Below are 27,317 nucleotides of genomic sequence, written 5' to 3'. Positions count from 1 at the left end.
TGTAATCTTTTCCTTAACTGTAAAATGCCAAAGAAAACATTCCCTAGCAAAAGTGGTAGTCATGAAGAAATTTCTATTTAAAATATGTTAAAAATAAAATGATTATGACTTATGTGAATGACTCAGCACATTGTCCCACAGTAAAGGCTCAATAAATGAGAACTAAAATCATTTTTTCCAATGATCTGTGAAAGTTAACACAGATTACATTGCCCCCAAGTGGCCATCCCTGAAACTAGGTGGGGTTTTCTTCTTTATCCCAGGTATTATCGCATTTATATCTTATGCTTCTATTGGTCCCATCATCGGTGAGAGTTTTGCGTCTGAGGAAAATCTAAGGACAAAGGAAAAATTGCATAATTTCTACCTGAACTCCAAGGTAGTGAGTGGTACAGTGGGATCCAGAAAGAACATCTCACTCCCCGTGTCGGTTAATTTCACATTTCAGCATGAAAAGGTATGTGAGAACCAGGTAACTCTATTACATGTACAGGGATTTCATAATTAAATGGGAATGTTTCCATGCTGATGAATTCACAGGTTGGAAGTCTGTAAAAATGAAATTGAATCTCACCCATCTGGGAGACGGGGTGTTGGAAAGTCCAAAATAAACCAAGGGTGTGCTATGGCTTCCTGAGAAACTGGGGTATCCCTGAACTGTATTGAGGAGATAACTTCAGAATCAGCCTCTCAACTCTCCCCCAAGACTCTGGACATGTCTGACTTGTCAAACCGGTCCAAATAAAACTGGTCAGGGTTTAAGAAGGCACCAATCCAGACCAGCATGTGAGATGAGTGGTAGTCCTTAGGTGTTTTTGGAGTGCTTCCTAATGGCTGTAACGAGGCACAATACCAGGCACATTCCAATAGAAAAGTTTTCAAGGTTTAGAACTTTGCCAAAATTAAAATTGATTTGTCTTCTTCAAAGGGTTTGTTTGCTGTGTAAACAATTACCCCAGAACTTGGCAACTTAAAGTGATATGAATGTATTATCTCACTTTGTTTCTTTTTTTTTCTCAATTTTTTTATTTTCAGAAAAACAGTATTCATTATTTTTTCACCACACCCAGTGCTCCATGCAAACCGTGCCCTCTATAATACCCACCACCTGGTACCCCAACCTCCCACCCCCCCGCCACTTCAAACCCCTCAGATTGTTTTTCAGAGTCCATAGTCTCTCATGGTTCACCTCCCCTTCCAATTTACCCAAAAGCACATACCCTCCCCAATGTCCATAACCCTACCCCCCTTCTCACTTTGTTTCTTTAGGTCAGGAATCTGGGTGTAGCTTTGTTGGACGGCTCTAGCTCAAGGTTTCTCAAAAGTTTTCGGTCAAGATGGTGGCTGGGTGTTGTCACCAGCAGACTTCACTGAGGCTAAAGGGTTTGTTTTAAAGGTGGATCCTCCCTGTGGCTGGTGGCAAGAGGCTTGTTTTTTTGCCATGTGGGGCTCTCTGAGAGCTGCTTCACTGTTCTCATGGCATGACAGTTGGCTTCTGTGAGTGCTCCAAGAGAGACTGCTCCCAAGGAAGTGGGAGTTAGACTTGACATTTTGAAGAGAGTGCCAAATAATTGATGGACATTTCTTAAACCAGTACACGGAGAGTTGCTGCTGAACAAACAGGGTTCAAGTCCCCGCTCCCTTCCCACTCACTAGTTAGGCAAATTACCCAGCCTTCTGTGCTGAGCACAGTCCAGGTGCTGAGGTTCTGCTACTGGTAATAGTAATGTGCCTTCTTGATGTGTAGGATAAATGAGGCCACATGTATAAAGCCCTTAAAATAGTGCCTCACATCAACAAATGGTGCTGGGAAAATTGCATATCTGTGTGCTAAAGCGCAAATGGACTCTTACACCATACATAACATGAACACAAGATGGATCAAAGACATAAATGTAAGACCTAGAACTATCAAACTTCTAGAAGAAAACATAGTTGAAAAGCTTCATTACTTAAATTTGGCAAGAATTTCTCAGCTACGACACCAAAAGAACAAGCAACAAAAGTAGAAATATACAAATGGGTGACACTAAACTAAAAACTTCTGTGCATCAAAGGACACAGTCAATGGAGTGAAAAGCTAACCCATGGAATGGGAGAAAATAGCTGCTAAAGGATTAGTACCCAGAATACATTAAGAACGTCTACAAATCAACAAAAGCAACAAAATACCACAATTTAAAAGAGAGAGAGAGATAGAGAAAGGATCTGAACACATGTTTCTCAAAAGATGATATACAAATGTTCAAGAAGCATATGCAAAGATGCTGGAAGTCACTAACTATTAGGTAAATGTAAATCAAAACCGCAATAACATGTCACTTCATATCCATTAGTATGGCTACTATAAAAAACAAAACAAAATAAGATGAAGAGGGAGAGAAATTGGAATCATTGTGAACTGTTGGTAGGAATATTAAATGGTGCAGCCACTATGGAAGATAGTATGGTTGTTCCTCAAATGCTTGAACCTAGTATTACTGTATGAAATAATATCGAATAGGGTTTAGCTTTTTTTAAAAAAAAATGAGCACTGGGTGTTATATGTAAGTGATAAATCACTAAATTCTACACCTGAAATCAATTTTACCATATACATTAAATAATTAGAATTTAAATAAAAACTTGAAAAATAAAGAAATACAATTTTGATATATGTTACAACAGGGATGAACCTTGAGGACATTTTGTTAAGTGAAATACACCAGACACAGAAAGAAAAATATTGTAATCTTCCATTTTGTATAAGGTCCCCAGAGTATTCAGGTTCATAGAAACAGAAAGTCAAAGAATGTTTGCCAGGAGTTGCAGAGAGAGAAATGGGAGTTATTTTTTTAATGGGCAGTGTTTCGGTTTTACAAAATGAAAAAAAGTTGTGGACAGGACACCTGGGTGGCTCATTTGATTAAGTGTCAGCCTTCTGCTCAGGTCATGATCTCAGGGTTCTGGGATCAAGTCCTACATTGGGCTCCTTGCTCAGTGGGGAGCCTGTTCTCCTTCTGCTTGTGCACTCTTTCTCTCTCTCTCTCTCTCTCTCTCTCTCTCTCTCTGACAAATTTTTTAAAAAGTTCTGGAGATGGGTTGCACAAAAATGTGAATTTATTTAACATTATGGTGCTGTCCACTCAAAAATGGCTAGGGTGAGAAATTTTTATATTATGCAATTTTTTTATTATGCAATTTTTACCATAATAAAACCTTTATTTAAAAAATCTGACACATAGGGGCGCCTGGGTGGCTCAGTGGGTTAAAGCCTCTGCCTACGGCTCAGGTCATGATCTAGGGTCCTGGGATCGAGCCCCACATCAGGCTCTCTGCTCAGTAGGGAGCCTGCTTCCTCCTCTCTCTCTCTGCCTGCCTCTCTGCCTACTTGTGATCCGTCTGTCAAATAAATAAGTAAAATCTTTTTTAAAAAAAATCTGACACATTGTAAGAATTCCAAAGCATTAGATACCATTACTTTCTAGGCTCAGCCTTTGTTGATTTTTTTTAAATGCAATTACATGGGAATTTCAGAACACAGGAAGTGGTGAGCACACATTTTTTTACTGCCTTTTATTCCCTGTCAAAGGAAATATTTAAAACCTCTAAATATCAAATAAGCAATATTCAGACACCATTTCCCCCTTTTCCCAGCTCTTGGCTGAACACAGGATTTTTTTTTCTTACAAACAGCCTTAAACCTGGATTAAGGAAAGAAACAGGTTTTTGTTTCCTTCATATAATCAAACTTTGGGCATGATTGAGTGGCCATGTGAAAGCATTCTGACCCATTTATACCTCCCACTGGGGCCCATTATACCTAAGTTGTTCACTTGTAGCAGCTTCAATGAGCAAGTCCTTTTCTGTGTCAAATCACAGAACAGTGAACCAACACTTTTGTGCATGTACTGTATTTTGGGGTATGCCCCAGCGCATGCATCTGGTACAGTAACAGAACCTACACCATAAGCTGCTGTGGAGGTTAACCGAGTTATTCCATGCTGAGTCTAGAGATTGGTGCCTACATATGTAGATATCTGTCAGTGTTGTCTCTGTTGGTGACAAGGACAATTTCAAGGGAGAAAAGAACCACTAGTTAGGAATTCAACAGATATTTTCTCTTCTTCAGGAAATCACATTGCCTTGACATCAAAAATGATCTCCTTTTTCTTTCCTCTTCTCATTTACCTTACAAATGAGAGAGACAGTAGGTAGGATGGTTAAGACTTACAGCTCTGAAGTCAGAACTCCAGGACTGGAATCCCATCTCAATTATCACCAGATTCCAACTGTCAGTTTCCCCCTGTGTAAAAGGAGTATATGAATACCTACCTTACAAGGATTTTGTAACAAGTAAATGAAATAATAGACACAAAATACCTAGTATATTTTGAAATATGAACAACAATCAGTAAATGTTAGTTATTCTATGACTAGGCTAAGGTAATGTTGTTATTCTCCAGATGAAGAGAGAAAATGAGCAGTCCATCTGTGTCTACTGGCAAGGGTCGTCTTGGTCTAATGAAGGCTGTCAAGTCATTTCTTCAGATGAAAATCAAACCCTTTGCAGCTGCAACCACCTCTCCAGCTTTGCCATCCTTGTGGCATCTGCCAAATTAAAGGTAATCTCTACTTTTGTAAATAAACTTACCTTTCATTGAAGTGGAACATTATCAAGTTCTAGTAAAAAGAAGATTGAATGCATTCTGACATTGAACAGAGAGCGGTTTTAAAGCAAGCCCTCTATTCATGAAAGGCTGTCAACATTTTCAGTGGAAATCACTAGAATGTTCACCTGGAAGTGTTAGCCATTAAGTGCTTCTCACAGCTTCCTGTTCCTAAGAACCAAAGGGTGGGGTGTTTATTTATAATGCAGATTCTTGGCTCCATTTACAAGAGATTTGGATTCTGAAAACCTGGTGTGGGGTCAGGGGCCTGAATTTTACAAGGGGATTCATTCCCTAGACAAATATTCCTCGAGCATCTAGGACCACTAAGTGTGTGGAAGATACCCCATGCTTCTGTGAATGGGGACATAGTAAGTAATGAACCTCAGAATAAATGAATTGTATTGTATGTTACAAACTTCTCTCTTTGATATGGGGAAGTTACAACAGAGACAACTCTGTGCTCCCTCAACACAGAAGGAAAGAATGTCAAACATCTCCTGAATAGCTCTTTACCTTTACATTGATCATACATTGAACTAATATTCGGAACCTATTGGGTTAAAGAAAATATACTAGAGTTCCTGGGTGGCTCAGTTGGTTAAGCAACTGCCTTTGGCTCAGGTCATGATCCTGGAGCCCCAGGATTGAGTCCCAAGTTGGGCTCCCTGCTCAGCAGGGAGTCTGCTTCTCCCTCTCACCCTTGCTCCTCTCATGTTCTCTCAATCTCTCTCTCAAATAAATAAATAAAATCTCTTGAAAAAAAGAAAACATAGTAGTAAATTATTTTATGTCTCCTTTTACATTTTTTTAAATTTTTTTTTAAAGAAAGTCTCAGCCCAGGGCTAGGAAATCTTTTTTTTTTAATATTTTATTTATTTATTTCTCAGAGAGGGAGAGCGAGCATATGCAGACAGAGTGGCAGGAAGAGACAGAGAGAGAAGCAGGCTCCCTGCTGAGCAAGGAGCCCGATGTGGGACTCAATCCCAGGACACTGGGATCATGACCTGAGCTGAAAGCAGCCGCTTAACCAACTGAGCCACCCAGGCGTCCCTCCTTTTACATTTTTAATGGGGCTACCAGAATATGTAAAATTACCTCATAGGATATATGTTTTTTGAAAAAACCCACTTTATTGAGATTTCCTTGATATGTAAAAATTGTATATATTTAAGGTGAACAATGTGATGTTTTAGTATATGTGTATGCATTATGACAAGATCTTCATGGTCACGATACATAACTTACCCATCACCTCTATATAGGTGTCCTGTCATGTGTGTCTGTGATGAGAAGGTTTAAGATCTACCTTCTTAGCAATTTTCAAGTACACAATACACCATTGTTATCTGTTGATACCATGCTGCGCATTGGATCCCCAGAACTTAATGAGCTTTCATAACTGAAGCTTGGTGCCACTTGGCCACACATCTCTTCATTTTCCATTCCTCCCAGCCTCTGGCAACCAACACTCTACTCTCTGCTTCTGTGAATTAGACTATTTTGGAGTCTGCATATATGTGATATAATACAATATTAGTTTTCCTTTGTCTGGCTTGCTTCATTTGGCCTGATGTTGTCAGGATTCATCCACGTTGTCACAAATAGCAGGATTACCTTCTTTATTAATGCTGAGTAATACTCAACTCTAGTAATGTAATGCATGCACCTCAGTGTCTTTACTCATCCATCCATCAATGGATATTAGGTTGATTCCATATCTTGGCTATTGTGAATGATGCAACTGTGATATTTCTATGGGCCATGCCAGTTTGGTGGTTTCAGTTTTCCAACAATCCTGTGTAGAAAATGCTCTTAATGCCTCTATTAACTTGCCAGGACTGTGATGACAAAGTTTCACAGTCTGGGTGGCTTAAACAACAGAAACTTATTTTACTGCAGATCTAAAATCCGGAAGTCCAAGTTCAAGATGCTGGCAGGATTTTTTTTCCTGAGGCATCTCTCCTTGGCTTCCATCACCCTGTGTCTTCACATGGTCCTCCCTCTCTACCTATCTGTTTCCAAATTTCTTATAAGGGCACCAGTCTTACTGGATCAGGGCCCACCCTAATGACATCATGTAACTCAGTTAACCCTGTCTCCAAATACAGTCAGATTCTGAGGTCCTTGGGATTAGTACTTTTACATATTAATTTGTGGGTGGGGAACACAATTCAGCCTGTAATACTACCTCCATTTTAAATATGGGGACACCAGATCTCAGAGAGCTAAAGTCATTTGTTTGAGGGACAGACCTGGGACACCCATCAGGCACATAACAACATAACTGGAAACTCTAATGGATTTCTTCTTTTGCGGCTCATAGGTGGATCCTGTACTGACCATGATCACATATGTGGGGTTGAGCCTCTCTCTGCTGTGCCTCTTCCTGGCAGCCCTCACCTTCCTCCTGTGCCGAACCATCCAGAACATCAGCACCTCCCTCCACCTGCAGCTCTCCATCTGCCTCTTCCTGGCCCACCTGCTCTTCCTCACAGGCATTGAGCGGACAGAGTCCAAGGTAGGAGAATTAGATGAGACTCACTTTTCTGTGAACATTTCCAGTGGTTTGCCACTATGCTCTTGAAGCCCAAGGAAGGGTAGCTAGATGTAGGAAAAGGGAAGGAAGGTCCAAAAATTTGGATGGACAGTTCAACCCCCATTGCCAATGGCTGCTCACCTTAGTGCTATCAATAGTGGGTCTCTGGGAATGAATATTAGAAGGGAGCTCCCTGGCTATGAAATGGTAAAAGTCGGGGTGCCTGGGTGGTTCAGTCAGTTGAGTGTCCAACTCTTGGTTTTGGCTCAAGGCATGACCTCAGGGTCATGAAATTGAGCCCCACATCACTCTCACTCTGTGGGGAGTCTGCTTCCCCTCTTCTGCTTCCTCTGTCCCTCTCCCCTTTCTCTCAAATAAATATATAAATCTCTTTAAAAAAAGAAATGGTGAGGGATGCCTGGGTGGCTCAGTTGGTTGAGCCTTCAGCTCAGGTCATGATCCCAGCATCCTGGGATTGAGTCCCACATCGGGCTCTTTGCTCGGTAGGGAGCCTGCTTCTCCCTCTGCCTCTGCCTGCTACTCTGTGTCTGCCTGTGCTCACTCTCTCTCTCTCTTTCTCTGACAAATAAATAAATAAAATCTTTTAAAAAAAAAAGAAATGGTGAAAGTTGCATATCAAAATTAATTTATTTTAACTTGGCAAACCTAAAGCATGAGTAGAGGAAGTGAATTGCCTAATATCATATAATAGGTTTTATGAGGTTTTAGTTAAGAACCTGACTGTCCTTCACTTAATTCAGTGCACACAGCTCTAGATCTGCACTTTGTAGCAGAACCTCCTATTAAGATAAAAAATATTCTATATATGAACTCTTCAATATGGGAGTGACTGGCCATATGTGGCTATTAAGCACTTGACTTTAGCTAGTGTAACTGAGGAACTGACTCTTCAATTCTGTTTTAATTTTTTTTAAGATTTTATTTATTTATTTTACAGAGAGAGACACAGCAAGAGAGGGAACACAAGCAGGGGGAGTGGGAGAGGGAGGAGCAGGCTTCCCACCAAGCAGAGAGCCTGACACAGGGCTCAATCCCAGGACCCTGGGATCATGACCTAAGCCAAAGGCAGACAATTAATGACTGAACCACCCTGGCACCCCTTAAATTCTGTTTAATTTTAATGAATTTAAATGTAGATAGTCCCATGAGTGTCTCCTAGCCATAAGGTAGACTGTGCAGATCTGTAGATATCAAGCTTATTCAGCAAAGAAGGACACTGAAGTGTTTATTTTGTGAATATTTGTGAAAATATAGCTCCTCTAAAGCCATTGGGTCACCTTTCAGCACTTTGCTACATGAAAATGTTGAACATAGGATACTCAGCTCTCTCTGATAGTATTTTATGCATGAGTGAGATGAATCTAAGCCAAAGGTCAAAAAAATTGTTTCCCAGACCTAACTGTCAGCAGTTCCTTTCTGTTGAGTCTGCTTGTGGCTTTTAATTTAAAAAGAGTTGCCAGTATCTGGGTACTTACCTCAAAGAAGGAGCACTGGGTGTTATATGCAAACAATGATTCATGGAACACTACATCAAAAACTAATGAGGTACTGTACGGTGACTAATGTAACACAATACAAAATTTTTTTTAAAACTTAACAATGTTTTTAAAACTTTTGTATCAACTTGGACAGGACTGGAGGAGATTATGTTGAGTGAAATAAGTCAAGTAGAGAAAGTCAATTATCATATGGTTTCACTTACTTGTGGAGCATAAAGAATAACATGGAGGACACTGGGAGAAGGAAAGGAAAAGTGAAGTGGGGAAAATCAAAGGGGGAGATGAACCATGAGAGATTGTGAACTCTGAGAAACAAACTGAGGGTTTTGGAGGGGAGGGGAGTGGGGGGTTGGGTAATCCTGGTGGTGGGTATTAAGGAGGGCACATATTGCATGGAGCACTGGGTGTGGTGCATACACAGTGAATCTTGGAACACTGAAAAAATTAAATTAAATTTTTTTTTAAAAGACACTTCTCTAATGAAGACATACAAATGGCTATCAGACACATGAAAAAATGTTCATCATCACTAGCCATCAGGGAGATTCAAATTAAAACTACATTGAGATATCACCTTACACCAGTTAGAATGGCCAAAATTAACAAGACAGGAAACAACATGTGTTGGAGGGGATGTGGAGAAAGGGGAACCCTCTTACACTGTTGGTGGGAATGTAAGTTGGTGCAGCCTCTTTGAAGAACAGTGTGGAGATTCCTCAAGAAATTAAAAATAGAGCTTCCCTATGACCCTGCCATTGCACTACTGGGTATTTACCCCAAAGATACAGATGTAGTGAAAAGAAAGGCCATTGGTACCCCCAATGTTTATAGCAGCAATGGCCGTGGTCGCCAAACTGTGGAAAGAACCAAGATGCCCTTCAACGGACGAATGGATAAGGAAGATGTGGTCCATATACACTATGGAGTATTATGCCTCCATCAGAAAGGATGAATACCCAACTTTTGTAGCAACATGGACGGGACTGGAAGAGATTATGCTGAGTGAAATAAGTCAAGCAGAGAGAGTCAATTATCATATGGTTTCACTTATTTGTGGAGCATAACAAATAGCATGGAGGACATGCTATTATATAGAGAGGAGAAGGAGTTGGGAGAAATTGGAAGGGGAGGTGAACCATGAGAGACTATGGACTCTAAAAAACAATCTGAGGGTTTTGAAGGGGTGGGGGGTGGGAAGTCGGGGTACCAGGTGGTGGGTATTATAGAGGGCACAGATTGCATGGAGCACTGGGTGTGGTGCAAAAATGATGAATACTGTTATGCTGAAAATAAAAAATAAATTTAAAAAATTTTTTTTTAATTTTTTTAAGATAATCAAAGAAAAAGAATTTGAAAATAAGTTCTGAAAGAGACATTTGCCCAACCATGTTCACGGTACCATTGTTCACAATAGCCAAAGGTAAAAACAACCCGTGTGTCTTGACAGACGGCAGGTACAAGAAGTGCTGTATATACATAGGTTGGAATATTATTCAGCCTTAAAAAGGAAGGACATACTGATACTTGCTACAACCTGAATGGACCTTGGGGACATTGTGCTTAATGAAATAAACCAGTCACAAAAGGACACATCCTATCTGATTCCACTCATAGAGGGTCCCTGAAAAACTTACACATATCCCCAAAGACAGAGGGTCGATGGTGGGAACCTGGGGTGGGGGAGGGTCGGAAGGTTAGTGTTTCAAGGGGACAGATTTCAGTTTTGCAAAATGAAGAGTTCTGGAGATGGATGGTGGGGACGGCTGCACAACAGGGTGAACGTACTTAACACTCACAGGCATTGAACTAGACCACGAGCCATGCACTCATAAATGGTAAGATGGTAACTTTTGTGTCATGTACTGTGTATTTTCCCACAGTTTTTTTTTTCTTTTTAACTGTCCATATTTAAAAACTGAGAGATTTTGCTTAACAATCCTGATTTCCAGGTGTGTGTGTGCATATGTTTTAAAGAAAGGAAACACTGGCAATATTAGGCTCACATTCTTTCATTATTATTATTATTATTATTATTATTTTAGTCACCATGCAGTACATCTTTGGTGTTTTTTTTAAGATTTTATTTATTTATTTGACAGAGAGAGATCACAAGTAGGCAGAGAGGAAGGCAGAGAGAGAGAGAGAGGAGGAAGCAGGCTCCCCGCTGAGCAGAGAGCCCGATGCGGGACTTGATCCCAGGATCCCAGGACCCCGAGATCATGACCTGAGCCGAAGGCAGTGGCCCAACCCACTGTGCCACCCAGGTGCCCCACATCTTTGGTTTTTGATGTGATGTTCCAAGTTCGTTGTTTACATAACACCCAGTGCTCCATGCAGTACGTGCCCTATTACTCAGCCATCAGAAATGATGAATACCCAACTTTTGCATCAACCTGGGCTCACATTCTTGAATGGAAACCATTGCTGGAGCTGAAAGCAACTGCTGCTTTTTGGAAGGGTCATGTGGCACAGTTCCAACCACTACCTCTTCCCTAACACTTGCCTGCTTGACAGATACATGCTCCCTGCCTGGCACTCCACAGCTATTTAAGTTTACCGCCATGAGTCAACCCAGAGAAGTACAGGAACTCAACCCAAGCTTCTTGCTCTGCACGACTGTTTTCCATTGACCTTGTATCCCCTTTGCTCCAAGGAACGGTGAACATTGTTCTCTGTGCACCCGTAAGGTTCTCCCAACTTCTGTCTCCCCTCCAGGTGCTGTGCTCCATCATCGCTGGGGTGCTGCACTACCTCTACCTGGCCTCCTTCACCTGGATGCTCCTTGAAGGGCTGCAGCTTTTCCTAACCATCAAGAACCTCAAGGTGGCCAACTACATCAGTGCAGGGAAGTTCAAGAGGAGGTTCATATATCCTTTTGGCTACGGGATCCCAGCTGTGATTGTAGCTGTGTCTGCAGGGCTTCGACACACCAGCTATGGAACAGAAACTCAGTAAGCACAGTGTCCTTGTTATGAGGAAGTAACAATACAAATATGAACTCCAATGTATTAAACATCTACTACCTGTGCTATTGAAGGCTCTGTGGGCCCCCCAGGAAACAAAGCAGACAATAAGCAAATAGACATGCAATATGATGTTGGGCTGTGATAGCTACCACCACAGAAAGCAAAGTAGAGAAATGGGAATATATGTGAGGTGATATTTGAAACAGTGTGGTCAGAGGGACCCCTAAGAGGTAAACTTCCTATGACATATGTTACTTGATTTTTGAAAAGTCTTATTGTGTTTATTTCCCAGTGCTGTTCGAACAAATTAGCTCAAACTTGGTGGCTTAAAACCACGCAATCTTGTTCTCTTAGAGTTCTGTAGGTCAGAAGTCTATCATGGGTCTCACTGAGCTAAAAACAAGGTATCAGCATGTACATTCCATCTTGGGCCTGGAGGGCTTTTCCAGCCTTCAGGGACCACCGATATTTCTCAGCTCATGTCCCCTTTCCTCTGTCTTCAGAGCTGGCAACATTGCGCCTCTCTGACCTTCGGATCTCCTTCTGACTCTCTTCTGTCTCTCCTTTCCACTTCTAAGAACACATGTGATCCCATGGGATCCACTCAAGTAATCCAGGGTAATCTATCTCCCCATTCCAAGATACTTACACTCAATTATATCTGCAAAGTCCCTTTTGCTTTGTAAAGTAGCAATTCACAAATTCTGGGCCTTAGGACTTGGACACTTTCAGAGTGGAGAAAAGCTCAAGTTATTCTATCACACCTATAAATTTATCTTCTTTCATAATCTGCTCTAACTTGCAAAATTATTTTTAGGACCAAGTGGGCAATTGTGGGTTTAGGGTAGACATAATTTTGGAAAAGAAATAACGTACAAAAAAGTGTCCTTTCAACTAAGCAGTAAACATACTTTTGAAATACAACTTGAGGAAAGCGTACCGTCCTTTATGAATGAAAATCATAGTTGAAACTAAATATTTTTGTTACTAAAAGCCAAATCTCTGTTTATCCTGCTATTGGTCTATTCCAGCAGTTCTTAGGTAGGGGTGATTTTGTCCCTCACAAGGGACTTTCAGCAGTGTCTGGAGACCTTTTCTGTTGTCACAACTTGAGGGAGAGAGGTGGCCAGAGATGCTACTGAATGTTTTGTGGTGCACAGGGGGTTGACCCATGTTGACCATGGGCCCCAAATGTCAGTAGTACCAAGACAGAGGAATTCTGGTCTATTCAAAGCCACCGCTCTGGGTTTGTAATTGAATTCTGATAGTGGAAGGATGGGGCAGCATTCACTGGGTCCTCGATGCTTAACTGAATGAATGGTCTGGGCCACTATACCCAGCATATAAGTTTTCCATGAATGTTAATCATTGTTGATTTTTCTCCATGTTATGGTTGTTTTTGTTATATTATTATTTCGCCCTGACCCAGTTCCTGTGCCCATTTTTCTCCCTATGTTTCAGTTTAGGGAAAGATTTTTTTTAAGATCTTATTTATTTATTTGACACTGAGAGAGAGAGAAAGAGAGAGAGAGAACAAGGAGGGGGAGCTGCAGGCAGAGGGAGAGGGAGAAGCAGACTCCCCGCTGAGCAGAGAGCCCAGGATTAGAGGGCTGAGCAGGACTAGAGCCCAAGACCCTGAGATCATGACCTTAGCCAAAGGCAGCTGCCTAACTGACTGAGCCGTCCAGGTGCCCAGGAAAGATGTTTTTTTTAAATGCACACTAAAAACCTAATAATGTACTATAGGGTGACTAACGTAAAATAATGAAATAAATTTTTTTTCTTAAAATTTTTATTTTTATTATTATTATTATTATGTTACATTAGTCACCCTACAGTACATCACTAGTTTTTGATGTACTGTTCCAAGATTTATTGTTTACATATAACATCCCAGTGCTCCATGCAATACATGCCCTCCTTCATAATTTTTTTAACTTTTAAAAACTTTAAAAATTAAAAAAAATAAAAATAAATAAATGCATTTGTTTATTTCTATGAAGATCTGGAAATTTGTTTGTTCTGTTTTTCAGCTGCTGGCTCAACTTCCATGGAAAATTTATTTGGAGCTTCATGGGACCTGTTTTTGTTATTATTTTGGTAGGTGTATAATTTTTGTTGTCACTTTGGATATAGAAAATACCGTGTTTCGTGATTTGACAAAGGAATCATTGGATAGAGACCTATTTAAATTTTCTTCAGAGTCTTTAGACTTAGAACAGAACATACTAAGAGACCATGTATGGACCCTTCTCTTTGTGAAAAGAGTCACATCTGAGCTGAGATGAAGACATCACATGTTACCACAACGGAATCACTGATAATTTGGCTTTCTAAAAAAATATGTGGTCACTGACAATCAGCTTTTTTTTTTAATTTTATTTATTTATTTGACAGAGAGAGATCAAAAGTAGGCAGAGAGAGAGAGGAGAAGCAGGCTCCCTGCTGAGCAGAGAGCCCGATGCGGGACTCGATCCCAGGACCCCGAGATCATGACCTGAGCTGAAGGCAGCAGCTTAACCCACTGAGCCACCCAGGCACCCCACTGGCAATCAGCTTTTTAAAAAATTATAATAAAATCATTTAACATGAGCTGTATCCTCTTAGTAAAATTTTAGGGGTTCAATGCAGTATTGTCAAACAGGGACATGATGGCGTCATACAGCAGAGCTCTAGAGCATAATCAGCTTGCATGACTGGAACATTATACCTCCTGAATCATAATTCCTTATATCCCTTTTCCAGCCCCAGACCCCAACACCACCATCCTACTCTCTGCTTCTATGAGTTTGACTATTTGGACATCTCGTGTAAGTGAAGTCATGCCGTATTAGTCCTTCTGTGACTGGCTTATTTCACTTACCATCATGTCCTAAAGGTTCATCTGTGTGGCCACATAGTATAAGGTCTTCTTCTTTTTTAGGGCCGAGCAATATTCCAGTGTGTCTATCCATCTATTTACACAATGAGCTATTGCTATCAAATCTACTCTATCCATTCTCTTAATGGATACTTAGGTTGTTTACGCATCTTGGCTTTTGTGAATAATGTCGCATGGAGTATGGGAGTATGGATATCTCTTCAAGATTTGAACTTCAATTCCTTTTTTATTATCTAAATTCAGTTAGCCAACATATAGTCCATTATTAGTTTCAGATGTAGTGTTCAATGATTCATCATTGCATATAACACCCAGTGCTCATCCCAACACAAACTCAGTTCTTTTTTTTTTAAGATTTTATTTATTTATTTGTCAAGGATAGAGGGAGAGAGAGTGAGCAAGCACAGGCAGACAGAGAGGCAGGCAGAGGCAGAGGGAGAAGCAGGCTCCCTGCCGAGCAAGGAGCCCGATGTGGGACTCGATCCCAGGACGCTGGGATCATGACCTGAGCCGAAGGCAGCCGCTTAACCAACTGAGTCACCCAGGCGTCCCACAGACTCATTTCTTTAGAATAGATATCCAGAAGTGGGATTGCTGGATCACAAGTCAGTTATATTTTAAATATTTTGAAGAAGCTCCATACTGTTGTCTACAGCAGCTGTACCAACTTACATTCCCACCAACAGGTGTGCAAGTGTCCCAATTTCCTCACATGTTCACCAACACTAGTTAACTTTTTCATTACAAATAACTTAAAATTCACAAGAACTTGCAAAAATAGTTCAAAGAGTTCCAAGTAGCCTTCACTCAGCTTTACTCAAAGATAATATTTTACATAATCATGGTAAAATACCAAAACCAGGAAAATGACATTGGTATAGTCACATCAACTAGACTAGAAGCCTCAATCAGATTTCCTCTCTGAATTAATAGAATGTGTTTTGCAAATACAATTTGACCATCAATCTTGGGTGTTTTTTAATGGTTGTGTAAAACATTTAGTGATCCTAAAATTTTGTTATTAAAAGGTCATGCCAATGGGGGGAGGGGGGAGCAAACCTTGGAAAAGGTAAGCACCAAAATGGAAATAGTGCTTATCTCTGCATATGATTTTTTTCACCAGAATTTCAGGTAAGTTCTCTCTGTTTTTCTGCATTTTCCTAATTTTGGATAATGAACATATATTGCTTCTCTGGTCATAAAAAAACAGAGGCTAGGGGCACCTGGGTGACTCAGTGGGTTAAGCCTCTGCCTTCGGCTCAGGTTATGATCTCAGGGTCCTGGGATCGAGCCCACATCGGGCTCTCTGCTCAGCAGGGAGCCTGCTTCCTCCTGTCTCTCTCTGCCTGCCTCTCTACCTACTTGTGATCACTATCTGTCAAATAAATAAATAAAATCTTTTTTTTAAAAAAGGAGGCTAATTTTTTAAAAAATCAAGGCATATGCAACTAATGGACTATTGACACAACATCAAAAACTAATGATGTACTATATGTTGGCTAACAACATAATCATAGAAAATAATCGAGGCATATATCCAGAGAGTTTCAGAAATCCTGAACATATTTTACAAGTTTCAAGAATGAATTCCTTTTTTAAATTTCTTTTTTTTAATTTTATTATCAGATATTAGCCTACTTTAAACTTTGTCCTTCATGTCATTTCCACAGATCAATTTTTCCTTCTATCTGACCACCCTATGCATTTTAAAAAACCAGCTTAGCTCCCTCAATAATGAATTATCCAGGATGCACAACACAAGGTAGGTGGGCACAGAGCCAGAAAATGCAAAAGAGGTTTGGTTTTTTTTTTTCCCCCTCCAGAATATTTCACTGTGTAAAGTGGGGGCAGTGATTCTAAAATGAGGGGTAATTTTCTGGAGACATTTTTGGTTGTCGCAAGATGGGGTGGAGGGTGAAGAGGGGAAGGCTGCTACTGGCATCTAGATGTTAGCCACCTGGGATGCCATGACATCCTATGACGCACGGGACAGCCCCCCACATACACATATATACACACAAAGGTGACCTACCCAAACGTCAGTAGTGGTGAAGTTAAGAAACCCTGAATTAAGAGAATAATGTCTTTGCAGTTTCCCTTATTTTTATAATTTGGGGGAATGTATATGGTCCCGGTAAAAAGCAAAGTTTATCCAGCACATGAATCTCTAATAGGGTTGTATTTCTACAAGAAGTCCTTTTCAGTACTTAATGTTGTGAATTATAGGTTGTAATTAATATTATTGTATTAACTTGTTTTATGCATGGTGTTATTTAGGTACATAGTAAGAACACTAGATCAGGAGGTAACTGCCATTGAAAAGATAATTTGTTATACTCACAGACCTGAGAGGAAATGCATGCTGTGCCACGAGAGGGGGATTTTCTGGGGAAACACCGGAGTTGGCTAGCAGGCAGGGGACAGGGGAAATTGTAAGCAAGTGCCTTTATTGTGGTGTCTGTGGGAAAGAGGTATAGCAGGGTAAACAGGCTTAGGATCAACTAGTTTGAAAAATTCCAGTAAGAGACTCTTTTTTAAATTTATTTTATTTAAATTCAATTAGTTAACATATAGTGTAACATTAATTTTCAATGTAGAGTTGTTATTCATCCATTGCATGACTTAATGTTTACTAAATGCCCATTATATCAAGTACCCTCCTTAATGCCCATCACCCAGTTACCCCATCCCCCCACCTCCCCTCCAGCAACCCTCAGTTTGTTTCCTAGAGTTAAGAATCCCATGGTTTGTCTCCCTCTCTGATTTCATCTTATTCTATTTTTCCCATCCTTCCCCTATGATCCTCTGTTTTGTTTCTTAAATTCCACATATGAGTGAAACCATATGATAATTGTCTTTCTCTGATGGACTTATTTCACTCAGCATAATTCCCTCCAGTTCCATCCACATCCATGTAAATGGTAAGATTTCATCTTTTTGATGGCTGGGTAATACTCCATTGTGTGTGTATGTGTGTATATATATATACATATATACCATCTCTTCTTTATCCATTCATCTGTCATTGGACATCATGGCTCTCTATATAATTGAGTTATTGTGGACATTGTTACTATAAAGATTGGGGTGCGGGTCCCCCTTCAGATCACGGTGTTTTTTTTTTCTTTTGAGTAAATACCTAGTATTGCAATTGCTGGGTTGTAGGGTAGCTCTATTTTTAACTTCTTGAGGAACCTCCATACTGCTTCCCATAGTGGCTGTACCAGCTCGCATTCCCACCAACAGTGTAAGAGGGTTCCCCTTTCTCCACATCTTCACCAACATTGCTGTTTCCTGTTTTGTTAATTTTAGCCATTCTGACTAATAATAGGTGGTATCTCATTGTGGTTTTGACTTGTATTACCCTGATGCCAAGTAATGTGTTGTAATTTTTCATGTGTCTGTTGGCCATTTGTATGTCTTCTTTGGAGAAGTATCTATTCATGTCTTCTGCCCATTTCTTTTCCAGATTCTTTGTTTTGGGGGTGTTGAGATTGAGAAGTACTTTATAAATCTTAGATACTAACCCTTTATCTGGTAAGACATTTGCAAATATCTTTTCCCATTCTGTAGGTTGTTTTGGTTTTGTTGACTATTTCCTTTACTATGCAAAAGCTTTTATCTTGATGTAGTCCCAATAGTTCATTTTTGCTTTTGTTTCCCTTGCCTTTGGAGACATGTCTAGCATGTCATGCTGTGGCCAAGATCGAAAAGGTTGCTGCCTATGTTCTCCTCTAAGATTTTGATGGATTCCTGTCTCAAATTTAGGTCTTCCATCCATTTTGAGTCTACTTTTGTGTCTGGTGTAAGGAAATGGTCCAGTTTCATTCTTCTGCACATGGCTGTCCAGTTTTCCCAACACCATTTGTTGAACAGACTGTCTTTTTGCCATTGGATATTCTTTCCTGCTTTGTCAAAGATCAGTTGACCATAGAGTTGAGGGTCCATTTCTGGGTTCTCTAATTTCTTCCATTGATCTATGTGTCTGTTTTTGTGCCAGTACCATACTGTCTTGATGATGACAGATTTGTAGTAAGAGCTTGAAGTCTGGAATTGTGATCCCACCATCTTTGGTTTTCTTTTTCAACATTCCTCTAGCTGTTTGGGTTTTTTTCTTGTTCCCTATGAATTTGAGAGACTCTTGACTATAGGAAAACACACTGAGGGTTGTGGAAGGGAGGTGGTTGTGGGGATAGGGTAACTGGGTGATGGGCACTAAGAAGGGCACTTGATGTAATAAGCACTGGGTGTTGTATGCAACTGATGAATCACTGAACTCTACCTCTGAAACTAATAATACACTATATGTTAATTAAATTTAAATAAAATTTTTTAAAAAGAAAAGAAAAATTCCAGTGTGTTTCTGGGCATAGGGATTTTCCCCAGTTGTCTGGTACCTGGCCCTGGGGTGATTAAGGCAGATGAATAGTGGCCTGGAATGTGAGAGACCCATAAAGGAGGTGGTTGAGGGTGTGAGCTTTGGGTTGGTTGGTTTGCATTTGAAAGGTACACTCTAAGAATTGGCTAACCCCAGGAGGGGCAGGCCCTGGGCAGGGGGGGGTGGTCGGCAAGGTTCCAGTTGTCACACCAACAGACTGCAGAAAATAAAAAACATAGTTAATACACGTATGGTATATAATTCTAATAAATGCCATTATGTTACTATTATGAATACTGGAACATATGCTATTTCATTATACCAAACAAAAATGTATACTTTTTGTATATTTGTAATGTATTACTTTCTATCAATAATTTTACATGTGCTATTTAACACTTCACAATATATTATACTAGCATTACCTACCAGTCCGTCTCTATAACACGCCTGCCAGGGGTAATCATGTTGAACAGGCTGATATTCTAAGTCCTGAAGCCCTGAAGCAAGAGTAAAACCATCCCAGTATGTGAGAGAAACTATTGCCATGAGCCATGGAGCGGAGATGAATAACATCATGCTGTGTATTGGTTTTGGCAGGATGCTGGCATTCAAAGCCATTGCTCAGCTTTTCATTTTGGGCTGTTCTTGGGGCCTTGGCTTCTTTCTGGTGGAAGGAGTACTGGACCCCATCAGGTCGGTAATGGCCTATTCCTTCACCATCATCAATGTCCTACAGGGCGTCTACATCTACCTGGTCTACTGCCTTCTCAATCACAAGGTAAACCAATCTGCCCTCCACATATTCCACTGCCTCTGCATTTCTCATGTTCTACTGCTACTTTCTGTCTCTTGGACTTCTCCATTGCTTGGGTAGTGGTTGTGTATATGTATGTGTGTTTGGGGGGTGGAGGGGTGAGGGAGGTGGGGCTCTTTCTTCCACATCTGAAGTTTTATCCCAGGGACCACCTTTCCAGGATTTCTGTCTCTTGCTTCCAGTCATTTGAACCTGCATTGAAGTAGTAGAAATTGGGTAGAGCCATACAAGGCCCACAATCAGAGGTTAAGAATCTGACAATGAGAAAAAAAAATGGGGAAAACACAGTCAATGCTGAGAAATCGTTGTATAGGACTTTACAAAAAATCCCTATGCTACGAAAACAATTCTGGGTTATTACATTTAAATACTGAGTTTGTAATTGTAAACGTGGGCTAATTCTGAGAATGACAAAAGAATCAAATGTTGACTTTGAAGGGGCATTTTTTTATGCATTATGGTGTGGGAGCTATGATAGAATGATTTTATGTGATGCTCAACTTTTATAAACTGCAGTTTCACCCACAAATAGTTTGGAATTTGTGAATTTTACAAGGCTCTCTGAATCTTTTGATAGCTTAATCATTTTCTAGGGTGTGTCTATCTTGTGGTGATTCTTTTTAGAGTTTCACTTTTTTAAATTATCTGGTCCAAGCTGCAAGATTTTTGTCTATTGTAAGGGTTGGCAAACTTTTCTTAAAGTATCAGGAAATATTTTTGGCTTTGCAGGCTATAAGATTTCTGTTGTAGCTCTTTACCTGTGCTCTAGTACCATGTAAGTGCCCATAGACAGTATGTCAGTGAATGGGCAAGGCAAAACATTATTTACACAAATAAGTAATGGACTACATTGGGCCTGGGGGCTTAAGTTGCTGATCCCTGGTCTATTGTGTCTTGAAAATTCTCCAACATCACAGTCATTTATTTCATGAGCTTACAGATTTTTAAATTTTTTTATGTTATATTAGTCACCATAAAGTACATCATTAGTTTTTGATGTAGTGTTCCAAGATTCATTGTTTACATTACCACCCAGTGCTCCATGCAATACTTGCTCTCCTTAATAACTATCTCTGGGCTAACCCATCCTCCCCACCCCCACCCTCTAAACCCATCAGTCCATAGCCTCTCATGGTTTATCTTCCCCTCCGATTCCCCCCACTTCACTTTTCCCTTCCTTCTCCTCCATGCTATTCCTTATGTTCCACAAATAAGTGAAACCATATGATAATTGTCTTTCTCTGCTTGACTTATTTCATTTTTACAAGATTTTCAATTTCACTTTGCAATCATTCCCATTGGGACTTACTAATTGGATGTTTTACTGGCTGGTAGAATTATGGGTGTGAAAAAATACAGTAAGTACTACATGTAATGCTATTAAACACGTGATGGGTATTAAGGTCACAGGTTGTGATGAGCACTGGGTGTTACACACAACTGATGAATCATTGAACACTACATCAAGAACTAATGATGTCCTATATGTTGGCTAACTGAACATAGTAAAAAAATAAAAATAAAGGTCACTTTCAGCAAAATATATATATATATATATTTATATGTATGTATATATATATGTATATATATATATATATATATATATAATCTTTAAGTCATCTCTACACCCAGTGTGGGGCTCAAATTTATAACCCTGACACCAAGAGTCACATGTTCCACAGACTGAGCCAGCCAGGTGCTCCACATGTAATGCAATTAATGTTCAATCATTAAATTTATATGGTAGCTACTTAACAAAATGAAGTAAATTTTTCTCAATCATTTCATTGCAACTTAAATTTAAAATACAATAAAAAATTTAACGCTTTAGAAACCAGGAAAAATAAGACAGCAGCAAAAGTATACAAATATAGGGGTGCCTGGGTGGCTCAGTGGGTTAAGCCTCTGCTTTTGGCTCAGGTCATGATCTCAGGGTCCTGGAATGGAGCCCCGCATGGGGTTCTCTGCTCAGCAGGGAGCCTGCTTCCCCCTCTCTCTACCTGCCTCTCTGCCTACTTGTGATCTTTCTCTCTCTCTCTCTCTCTGTCAAATAAATAAATAAAATCTTTTTTTTTAAGTACACAAATACAACAACTATAATACTTACCAAACTTCAATGCATTTTAAAATACCAGTACCAGATGTTTACTTACGTTCCTAGCACCACTGGATTTGGCCATCACTTTCAGAAAGCTACAGGAATACTACACTATACTTATTTTGATCACTTCCTAGGATTGATTACATTAATTTTATAAGACCCTCCCAAAGATGAAGAATACTGCCTCCTACCAGCCAGCTTTACTTTTTTTATTTCAGTATAATTAACAGTGTTATTTTAGTTTCAGGTGTGCAATATAGTGAGCCAACAGGTCCATGCGTTACTCGGTGCTCATCATGATAAGTGCACTCTTTTTTTTTTTAAAGATTTTATTTATTTATTTGACAGAGGTCACAAGTAGGCAAGAGAGGCAGGCAGGGAGAGAGAGGAGGAAGCAGGCTCTCGGCAGAGCAGAGAGCCCGATGCGGGGCTCGATCCCAGGACCCCGAGATCATGACCTGAGCCGAAGGCAGAGGCTTTAACCCACTGAGCCACCCAGGCGCCCCGATAAGTGCACTCTTAATCCCGCTCATCTATTTCACCCATCCCCTACCTACCTCCCCTCTGGCAACCACCGGTTTGTTCTCTGTAGTTAACCATCTGTTTCTTTGTTTGTCTCTTCTTTCCTTTTTTTTTTTTAATTTTTTATTGTTTATAAACATATATTTTTATCCCCAGGGGTACAGGTCTGTGAATCGCCAGGTTTACACACTTCACAGCACTCACCAAAGCACATACCCTCCCCAGTGTCCATAACCCCAGCCCCCTTCTCCCAACCCCCCTCCCCCCAGCAACCCTCAGTTTGTTTTGTGAGATTAAGAGTCACTTATGGTTTGTCTCCCTCCCAATCCCATCTTGTTTCATGGATTCTTCTCCTACCCACTTAAGACCCCATGTTGCATATATACACAATGGAATACTATGCAGCCATCAAAAGAAAGGAAATCTTGCCATTTGCGGCAACATGGATGGAACTCTTCTTTCCTTTTTGTTTGTTCATTTGTTTTGTTTCTTATAGTCCATATATGAGTGAAATCATATGGTATTTGTCTTTCTCTGACTTATTTCGCTTAGCATTATAACGTCTAGGTCCATCCATATTGTTGCAAATGGCAAGATTTCATTTTTTATGATTGAGTAATATTCCACATAAAAAATCACTTTTATGATTTTTTATGGTTGAGTAATATTCCAAACACTCACAGATACACACACACCCCTTCTTCTTTGTCCATTCATCTATCATTTGACACTTGGGCAGCTTCCATATCTCTCCTACCAGTCAACTTTAAAGGATAATCTAATGATGGGTTTTTGATGAGGACAGGACCCAGCATCACCTTCCAAGTTGATTCAAACTCAAACTCTTTTTTTTAATCATTGCATTTTATTTCTTCAGTGTTCCAAGATTCATTGTTTATGCACCACACCCCGTGCTCCATGCAATACATGCCCTCCTTAATACCCCACCAGGCTCACCTAACCCCCCCCCTCCAAAACCCTCAGTTTGTTTCTCAGAGTCCACAGTCTTTCATGGTTCATCTCCCCCCTCCGACTTCCCCCAATTCACTCTTCCTTTCCTTCTCTTAATGTCCTCCATGTTATATTGATCAATGGGACCTTATAAATATATGATTTTTACCTACAATTTTGCTTTCCCCTAAAAAACTTAGTCTCCATTTTTTGTTTGTTCAGCTTCATGTAATCTAATGTCCTGTCATGTTATATTTTTTTAATTTTTACTTTATATATTTTAATTTAAATATTTTTATATCTTCAAAAATTTTCTATTTATCTATAAAAATTTAAATATAGGGGCACCTGAGTGGCTCAGTTGGTTGGGTGACTACCTTTGGCTCAGGTCATGATCCTGGAGTCCTGGGATCGAGTCCTGCATCGGGCTCCCTGCTCAGCGAGGAGTCTGCTTCTCCCTCTGATCTTTTCCCCTCTCATGGTCTCTCTCTCTCTCTCAAATAAATAAATAAAATCTTTTTTAAAAATTAAATATAAATGTGTTTATATGTATATATAAGTATACATATAAATATAAAATCTGGTCTGCTCACTTTTTAGAAATATGCAATACCTTACAGTACATTGTAATCAGCAAGATCATATTATAATCATATCATATGTTATAGTTACTTGAGTATTCTAGAGGTTTCATATCTAGAGTATTCTAGAGGTTTTATATCTCAGGAGGCAAGGGAAGAATTCTCAGTTGTTCTCTCTAAGACATCTAATCCATATCCCATAGGTCTTTCTTCTTTCATAGAACCCCCCTTAGTATTTCTTGCAGGGCCACCTTAGTGGTTCCATATTCTTTCAGTTTTTGCCAGTCTTAGAAGTTCTGTATCCTCAAAGAGTTCATCATTATTATTATATATTTTTAAATACCATAAAGGGGCACCTGGGTGGCTCAGTGGGTTAAAGCCTCTGCCTTCGGTTCAGGTCATGATCCCAGAGTCCTGGGATCAAACCCCACGGCGGGGTCTCCGCTCGGTGGGGAGCCTGCTTCCCCCCCACCCCACCTATCTCTCTGCCTGCTTGTGATCTCTGTCTGTCAAATAAATAAATAAATAATCTTCAAAATAAAATAAAATACCATAAAAACACTTAAAACTTTCATGCCTTATCAAACTACAATTTTACTTTTTCCCTCTGTATGATCCTTATATGTGTTTCACAAAGTCACTCCAGGGACAAAACTAACCCCTAGTGACATGCTGGATGAGCCTTAAAGCTAACATTGGGCAATTAGGGACATCTGACTGGGAACCAAACTTGAGTGCTCTGCTTGTTAGGGGGTATTGTGGGGGACTTCTGTCACAAGTGCCCTCATCATAAAGAGACCCTTCATATTTCTCTTCATTGCTTGCATTGCATGCTCATGAGGTCTCATTCTGAATAACAGCCATTTAGATATATTCCCTTTTTAAATTTTTTTAATATTTTATTTATTTTCAAGTAGGCAGAGAGGTAGGTAGAGAAAGAGAGAGAAAGAGGAGGAAGCAGGCTACCTGCGGAGCAGAGAGCCCTCGATCCCAGAATCCTGAGATCATGACCTGAGCTGAAGGCAGAGGCTTTAACCCACTGAGCCACCCAGGCGCCCTCCATTTTTTTTTTAAGATTTTATTTATTTATTTGACAGACAGAGATCACAAGCAGGCAGAGAGGTAGGCAGAAAGAAGGGGGAAGCAGGCTTCCCACTGAGCAGAGAGCCCGACGGGGGGGCTCGATCCCAGGACCCCGGGATCATGACCCAAGCCAAAGGCAGAGGCTCAACCCACTGAGCCACCCAGGTGCCCCCACTCTCCTTTTTTTTAATTTAAATTCAATTAGCCAACATTAGATACATTCCTATAATGCAACATTTTAAATTATTTTCATGTTATAAACCTTAGTCTCAAGTTTTCTTACCTGAAGACTGATCATAATTATGATTTTTTAAAAAGATTTTATTCATTTCTTTGACACAGAGAAAGCGAGATCACAAGCAGGCAGAGAGAGGCGGGGGTGGGAAGAAGGCTCCCGCTGAGCGGGGAGCCTGATGCAGGGTTCGATTCTGGGACCCTGAGATCATGACCTGGGCTGAAGGCAGAGGCTTAACCATCTGAGCCACCCAGGCACCCCATAAATATGATTTTTGATACATAAAGGATATACATATATGATCCATAAATAGGATTCAAAATAAGTTAAAATGTCATGAAATTTCCAACATTACAATAAAGATATCAAATCATAGCTAACATCACTAATATCATCTATTATCACTTATTCAACTGATACATGGGTGCCTATTTGGAATGGTGCATGCAGCATACATCATCAAAAGAGATAGGAACTGCAGGGGCACCTGGGTGGCTCAGTCAGTGGGTCAAGCTGCTGCCTTCAGCTCAGGTCACGATCTCAGGGTCCTGGGATCGAGTCCCGCATTGGGCTCTCTGCTCAGCAGGGAGTCTGCTTCCCTCTCTCTCTCTCTCTCTCTGCCTGCCTTGCCTCTCTGCCTACTTGTGATCTCTGTCAAATAAATAAAAAAGAAAAAAAAAGAGATAGGAACTGCAATGAACATTGGTGTACAAGTATCCATCTAAATCCCTATGTTCAAGTCTTTCACATGTAGCGAGGGGTGGAATTTCTGGGTCCTGTGGTATTTCTGTCTGCATGTTAAAGGAACCACAGTGGTTTTCCACAATGGAGCACCATTTTCCATTCCCATCAGCAATGTACAGAGGTTCCAAATTCTCCACATCCTCACCAACACTAGTTATCATTTAAAAAGTCATATGGCCATCCTAATAAATATGAAGTGGTATCCCATACAACGGACTACTATCCAGCCATAAAAAGGAATGAAGTTTTGTTTTGTTTTGTTTTTTTATTTTTATTTTTTCCAATTTATTTATTTTCAGAAAAACATTATTCATTATTTTTTCACCACATCCAGTGCTCCATGCAAGCCGTGCCCTCTATAATACCCACCACCTGGTACCCCTACCTCCCAGCCCCCCGCCACTTCAAACCCCTCAGATTGTTTTTCAGAGTCCATAGTCTCTCGTGATTCACCTCCCCTTCCAATTTACCCAAATTCCCTACTCCTCTCTAATGCCCCTTGTCCTCCATGCTATTTGTTATGCTCCACAAATAAGTGAAACCATATGATAATTGACTCTCTCTGCTTGACTTATTTCACTCAGCATAATCTCTTCCAGTCCCGTCCATGTTGCTACAAAAGTTGGGTATTCGTTCTTTCTGTTGGAGGCATAATACTCCATAGTGTATATGGACCACATCTTCCTTATCCATTCATCCGTTGAAGGGCACCTTGGTTCTTTCCATAGTTTTGATACATTCTACAGCAAGGATAAATCTTGAAAACATGATGTGAAATAAAATGAGCCAAAGATAATGGGCAAATTTTGTGTGATTCCACTTACATGAAATATCTACAATAGGTAAATTCATAGGGACAGAATATAGACTAGACGTTACTAATGGCTGGGGAGTGGAAATGGGAAGGTGCTGTTTGATGGCTATCAGGGTGTTAAGAAAGTTTTCAAAAATGGATGGCAGTGATGGTTCCACATGTCATGAATATAATTGACACCACTGACCTGTATACCCAAAAAATGGATACTGTGGTAAATTTACATTATATATGCTCCATCACAATGAAAATTGTAAAAAAAAAATGTGTTAATGATATAAATGCAATTCATAAAACATTAATGGGAGGGTCTCTATGGCCAATGAGTGAGGTTGCAAGACTTGAAAAACTGGCAGGGGAAGGGAGGAAGGAATTCACGCCTTCCAGAGCCTATTTTATGGCATTCATTCCTTGTTCATACTCTCTGAAATGAGGTCCATTTCTGTGTGCTTGCACGTTAGGTACGAGAAGAATACAGACGCTGGTTCAAGAAGATAAGGAAAAGGACAGAAACTGGCAACTATGACTTTTTTGGC

General features: G+C 40.1%; 1 protein-coding gene across 1 annotated transcript; it reads left to right on the top strand.

Annotated features, from left to right (window-relative positions):
• Positions 1-24: 24 nt before the first annotated feature.
• Positions 25-27,317, top strand: LOC122910263 (adhesion G protein-coupled receptor E3-like; the record flags this gene model as incomplete). The annotated part of the gene is made up of 9 exons (XM_044254916.1): positions 25-55; positions 264-457; positions 4,446-4,604; positions 6,976-7,170; positions 11,424-11,659; positions 13,708-13,774; positions 16,226-16,317; positions 19,534-19,714; positions 27,243-27,317. Coding segments are annotated over exons 1-9 (1,230 nt in total), but the record flags the coding sequence as incomplete, so codon positions are not given.

This window comes from Neovison vison, chromosome 6 (genome assembly GCF_020171115.1).
Source record: "Neovison vison isolate M4711 chromosome 6, ASM_NN_V1, whole genome shotgun sequence".
NCBI classification, from domain to species: Eukaryota; Metazoa; Chordata; class Mammalia; order Carnivora; family Mustelidae; genus Neogale; species Neogale vison.
Note: the sequence above shows the minus strand (reverse complement) of the source record. Positions and strands in the feature narration are given on the sequence as shown.